The 6373-nt window shown below is 56.9% G+C and overlaps 1 protein-coding gene across 1 annotated transcript; it reads left to right on the forward strand.

The window, feature by feature from the left end:
* The first annotated feature begins 5623 nt into the window (after nucleotides 1–5623).
* Nucleotides 5624–5938, forward strand: LOC136470125 (uncharacterized). Its single transcript, XM_066468078.1, has one exon. It carries the CDS (start codon nucleotides 5624–5626, stop codon nucleotides 5936–5938), a length of 315 nt encoding a protein of 104 aa, XP_066324175.1.
* The last annotated feature ends 435 nt before the right edge of the window (nucleotides 5939–6373 follow it).

Raw genomic sequence — 6373 nt, forward strand, 5'->3', positions numbered from 1 at the left:
ATTTTCTAAGTTTTTCATTTCATGAAAAATTTAATTCTAAGATCACGTAAGCCGCCGGGGACGAGGATGGCGCGTGCTCCAGCGAGGATGATCGAGGCGTGATTTTGATGAACTAATTTAACTTTTGTTTATCCAAACATATATGCAAATCATCATGTGATTTTGAGCTAAAAATGACATATAAAATCATAATAAAGTCCAACATATAAAGTTACACATGCATCTACATCGCAAAATGAGATAAGCTACTGATAAAATATAAGAGGATTAAGTTTGTTACCTCCAAAATCGAAGAGCAACACCAATGGAGGGGGAGAGAGCAAGAACAACAGCAAGCTGAAGAACAAAGGCAGTGAGTTTGAATGGAATGGCTCGGGCTCGGGGAGGAAGAAATGAGCTGGTCTATAGGCCGGGATAATTAGTCCCAGTTAGGGGGCTAAACCGGGACTAAAGATTAATCTTTATTCCAGGGGCATCACCCAAACCGGGACTAAAAGCTTTAGTCCCGGCTGGTAATACCAGCCGGGACTAAAAATCCCTGCCCCGCGGACGACCGTTGGGCAAGAACCTTTAGTCCCGGCTGGTATTACCAACCGGGACTAAAGGATCCTTTAGTCCCGGAGGCAAAAAATGCCGAGGCTAATGCCAAATTGGGACATCGTTGTAAGTCTGTTCTCTAGTAGTGGCCACTGGCATTCTCTTCCCTTCAGTTAAATGGATTCGCATCTTGTTGCCTAACCCTCTGGTTAAACAGTCCAATTCTTTGCCCATAGTTACTCCTCTTTGCACCTCTTGTGTCGTTGGAGTTATTGTACCTAACATGGTTTCATTTATGGAGTTAAGCGAAGAAAAAGGAGATAAATAAAGAAAAATATAGATGACAAGATATAGAGGAAGCACAAATGCTAAGGTCAGATTACTCCCTGTCTAAATCAACCATCCATATGCTAAGTCCATATTATGATCACATAAAAAATATCAGCATTCAAACATTGATGTGTCAAATTAAAAGTAATAGCTTCTACGTGCACTGCAGTTTAGTATCAGCATTCGGCACATGCTAGTTCAGCACTACGTGCACTGCAGTTCAGCATTCAGCACTACCTACACTGTAGTTCTGCACTGCTATCACTAAGTAGATCAGCTGTGCACTGTAGTTCAGCACATGGTAAAGAACAAAAGCTTCTATGTGAAATAGAAACCCCAATCTAGGATGGACTTGCCTGGATCACTAAGGTGGATAATGTCCTCATTCTGGCTTGCACTAGCAGTAGGCACCACTTCGTCACGTGTGGCAGCAGTAATTCCTAGGGCTCCATTCGGCTGCTATTCTTCAGCTGTTGGCTGATTCTGCTACGGTTACTAGAATCAGCCAAACCAGCATGACCAACCAAGCTGTAGCCGAACAATTGGAATCAAACAAGTGGGCCCCACATGCAATTCAAATAAAAAAATGGCGCCAACTGAAACACCAGCCATCAGGCATGGGAACCCCTTACATCGTTCAAATCAATTCAAACACCAGACAACAAACAACAGGCATGGACAGCTCTTACATGTCATGTTCAAACAAGTCTACACTAGGCGCCATAGGGCCCGAGATGTGCGTAGGGCCCAGGAACGCGCTGCTGTGCGCACGGCCAGAACCCAGGGGGCGTCCTCCAGCAGTGGCTAGGAGGGAAAGTAGGAAATCTATTAGCTATTTTGGTTAGTCCTTAATTAGTGGACTGTGTTACTCCTTTTGGTTGAGCCGGAGGCTATACATATCTTGTAACCAGACACTTGGCAATTAAGAAAGAATTACCATCTAATCTCTCTCCCTCTCTTCTATCTAAGCCGGCGGCTGGGGGCATAACCCACCGACGAGGAATGGCGGCAAGGGGGTATAACCCGGCCGGCCACCACGGACAGCGGCTACGATCTACGTAGCCGAGGTCCTCCTACCCTTGGGCTCACTGCTCTTGACAACCTGGTATCCCAGAGCCGACGATCCTCTTCTTCCCACCACTCCCAGTCCTCCACAGCCGCCTCACCACCCTTCCAGCCACCACCACCATCCCCTTCATCTCCGTCCACAGCCACGTCCGCGCTGCCACACATGGGTGACGCCGATCCGCCCACCATGGCTGACATGATGAAGATGCTCCAGACCCTGACCACCAACATGTCCCAGATGCAATCCGACATGGCGGGCATGCAGGAGAAGCTCAGCTCGACGTCCAAGTCCAGCACCCACCACGACGGCCAGCATCACACGGATCGCCCCCCGCGGTTCCAGAAGATGGATTTCCCGCGCTTCGACGGTAAATCCGACCCACTGATTTTTATTAATCGGTGTGAGTCGTATTTTCGCCAGCAACGTACCATGCCGGAGGAGAAGGTGTGGATGGCGTCGTACAATCTGGAGGACGTGGCCCAACTGTGGTTCATCCAACTCCAGGAGGATGAGGGCACACCGCCATGGGGGCGCTTCAAGGAGCTCCTGAACCTTCGCTTTGGCCCGGTGCTGCGGTCCGCCCCGCTGTTCGAGCTCTCCGAGTGCCGCCGCACGGGGTCGGTCGAGGAGTACTCCAACCGCTTCCAGGCGCTCCTCCCTCGTGCGGGCCGCCTCGAGGAGGGCCAGCGGGTGCAGCTCTACACCGGCGGGTTGCTGCCACCGCTCAGCCACCAAGTGCGCATCCACGAGCCCGAAACACTGGCGGCGGCCATGAGTTTGGCGCGGGCCCTGGAACTCGTCGAACTGGACCGCCTCAACTCCACCCACGCCAAGACTGTGCCGCGCGCGCCTGGTCCACCGCCTGCACCGCGCCCAGGCGTCCTGGCGGCCCTGCCAGCGCCCGTCAACCCGACCCCGGCGCTCCAGACGCTGCCAGCTTCCCAGGCGCAACCCCTGGCCCTACCGGCGCCACCACCAAGGGCTGGGGGCAAGCGCCTCTCCATGGAGGAGCAGGCAGAACGGCGTAAACTCGGGCTCTGTTACAACTGCAATGAGCCCTACTCCCGCGGCCACAACAGAGTATGCCGCCGCATCTTCTACATCGACGGGGTCGTGCTGGATGAGGAGGTACCCGAGGAGGAGGCGCCGGTCTACTCTCTACACGCCGTCGCCGGCGTCCCTGTGTGCGGCACCCTCCAGCTTGAGGTGCAGGTGGGCGCGGCCATGCTGCTCGCCCTTATCGACACGGGCTCCACCCACTGCTTCATCGGCGAAGCAGCCGCGTAGCGGGCTGGCCTGCCCGTCGAGCCTCGGCCTCGGCTCACAGCGACCGTGGCCAATGGCGAACGCATCTCCTGTCCGGGCGTTCTGCGCCAAGCGCCCGTTGTCATCAACAACCGGCCGTTCGCGGTCGACTTGTACATCATGCCCCTGGCCAGATATGACTTAGTGCTGGGCACCTAGTGGCTGGCGACTTTGGGCGATATTGTCTGGAATATGGCTGCAGGGACCATGGCGTTCAAGATGGCTTACCAGCAGGTCTGCTGGCGCAGTGTCGCTCCGCCAACACCACCGCACCTCCACTCTACTTCAGTGGCTAAGCCCCTCCTGGAGGAGCTGCTCGCCGCGTTCGCCGACGTGTTCGTGGAGCTGCAGGGCCTCCCTCCAGTGCATGGCCACACACACCGCATCCTCCTCAAGCCCGGCACCGAGCCGGTGGCAGTGCGGCCCTACAGGTATCCGGCCGCCCACAAGATGGAGCTGGAGCAGCAGTGCGCGACCATGATCGCGAACGGCATCGTCCGGCGCAGCGACTCCGCCTTCTCCTCGCCGGTCCTCCTTGTCAAGAAGCCAGACGGGTCCTGGCGATTCTGCGTCGACTACCGCGCACTCAACGCGGTCACGGTGAAGGATGCGTTCCCTATCCCCGTCGTCGACGAGCTCTTGGATGAGCTCCATGGCGCCAAGTACTTCACCAAGCTCGACTTGCGCTCGGGGTACCACCAAGTGCGCATGAGGCCGGAGGACGTACACAAGACGGCGTTCCACACACACGACGGCCTATATGAGTTCCTGGTGATGCCGTTCGGCCTCTGCAATGCCCCAGCAACATTTCAGGCCCTCATGAACGACGTCTTGAGGCCGTTCCTCCACCGGTTTGTCCTTGTTTTCTTTGATGACATTTTGATCTATAGCAAGTCCTGGGCCGACCACCTACGACACCTCCGCGCCGTCCTCAGCGAGCTTCATCAGCACACCCTCTTCGTCAAATGCTCCAAGTGTGCTTTCGGGGTCGCTTCTGTCGCTTACCTCGGCCACACGATCTTGGCGGTAGGGGTGGCCATGGACTCCTCCAAGGTACAGGCCATTCACGACTGGCCGGTACCTCGCTCCGCACGGGCGGTGCGCGGCTTCCTTGGGCTTGCGGGCTACTACCGCAAGTTCATCCACAACTACGGCTCCATCGCCGCGCCGCTCACCTCGCTCCTCAAGAAGGAGGGCTTCACCTGGGGTCCTCAGGCTACTTCGGCTTTCCTCACCCTGAAGGAGGCAGTCACCTCGGCACCGGTGCTTGCTATGCCGGACTTCACCAAGACATTTGTCGTCTAGTGCGACGCATCGTCCCACGGGTTTGGTGCTGTCCTCATCCAGGAGGGACACCCCATCGCCTTCTTCAGCCGGCAGGTCGCACCTCGACATCACGCCCTGGCAGCATATGAGCGTGAGCTCATTGGCTTGGTCCAGGCGGTGCATCACTAGCATCCATACCTCTGGGGGCACCGCTTCACCGTTTGGACAGATCACTACAGCTTGAAATACCTCCTGGACCAGCGCTTGGCCACCATTCCGCAACACCATTGGGTTGGCAAGCTGCTGGGATTCGACTTCTCCGTCGAATACAAGCCGGGTGCAACGAACACGGTCGCCGACGCGCTGTCCAGGCGCGACACAGTGGAGGGCGAGCTGCTGGCCCTCTCCTCTCCACGCTTCGATTTCATCGCCAAGCTCCGGCAAGCTCAGCTGGAACACCCGGCACTTGTTGCTCTCTAGGCTGAGTTCGCAGCAGGCACCAGACCAGCCCCCTGGGCGCTGGTGGACGGCATGGTGCAGTTTGCTAGGCGGCTGTACATCCCGGCTGATTCCCCGCTACTCTAGGAGATCGTGGGGGCCATACATGAGGACGCCCATGAAGGCGTACAACGGACACTCCACAGGCTACGCCGCGATTTCCATTTTCCTAACATGAAGCAAGTTGTGTAGGACCGGGTGCGTACATGTGAAGTCTGTCAACGCTACAAGTCTGAGCACTAGCACCCTGCGGGCCTCCTCCTTCCTCTGCTGGTTCCCCAGGGTGTGTGGACTGATGTCGCGCTCGACTTTGTGGAGGCGCTGCCACGAGTCCGCGGCAAGTCGGTAATCCTCATCGTGGTGGATAGGTTCAGCAAGTACTGCCATTTCATCCCATTGGCACACCCGTACTCTGCTGAATCCGTCGCCCAAGCCTTCTTCAACGACATCGTCAGGCTCCATGGTGTCCCTCAGTCCATGGTCTCCGACCGGGACACGGTGTTCACGTCGTCGTTCTGGCAGGAGCTGATGTGGTTGATGGGCACCAAGCTACAGATGACCTCGGCGTTTCACCCCTAGTCCAACGGGCAGTCCGAGTCGGCCAACCGCGTCATCATCATGTACCTCCGGTGCTTAGTGGGGGACAGGCCGCGCGAATGGCTTCGGTGGCTGCCATGGGCAGAGTACCTCTTCAACACAGCGTACCAGACGTCTTTGCGGGACACTCCCTTCCGCATTGTCTACGGGCGTGATCCTCCCTCCATCCGCTCCTATGAACCTGGGGACACCAGGGTGCCGGCCGTCGCCAAGACAATGGAGGAGCGTGCGACATTCCTAGCGGACATCCGCTATCATCTGGAGCAGGCACAGGCATACCAGAAGCGCTTCTACGACCGCGCGCACCGAGAGGTCACCTATCAAGTGGGTGACTAGGCGCTGCTTCGACTCCATCAGCGCATGGCATCGTCTCTACCTCAAGCTATGGGCGGCAAGCTGAAGCCGCGCTTCTTCTGCCCATACCGCGTCGTCGAACTCATCAACGAGGTTGCTGTCCGACTAGAACTACCCCCTCGCGCCCTCATCCACAACGTGTTCCATGTGGGGCTGCTCAAGAAGTACCAAGGGACACCGCCGACCGAGCCTCCACAGCTGCCGCTACTTCACCATGGTGCCATTGATCCTGAGCCGGAGTGCACGGTGCGGTACAGGCTGGCCCGGGGTGTGCATCAAGCACTGGTTCAGTGGAAGGGAGCTTCCGCCGCGTCGGCCACCTGGGAAGACGTCGCCACACTCCGCTCCAAGTTTCCCCACTTCCAGCTCGAGGACGAGCTGGCTCTCGACGGGGAGGGAGATGTCATGTTCAAACAA

This window comes from Miscanthus floridulus, chromosome 8 (assembly GCF_019320115.1).
Source record: "Miscanthus floridulus cultivar M001 chromosome 8, ASM1932011v1, whole genome shotgun sequence".
NCBI lineage: Eukaryota > Viridiplantae > Streptophyta > Magnoliopsida > Poales > Poaceae > Miscanthus > Miscanthus floridulus.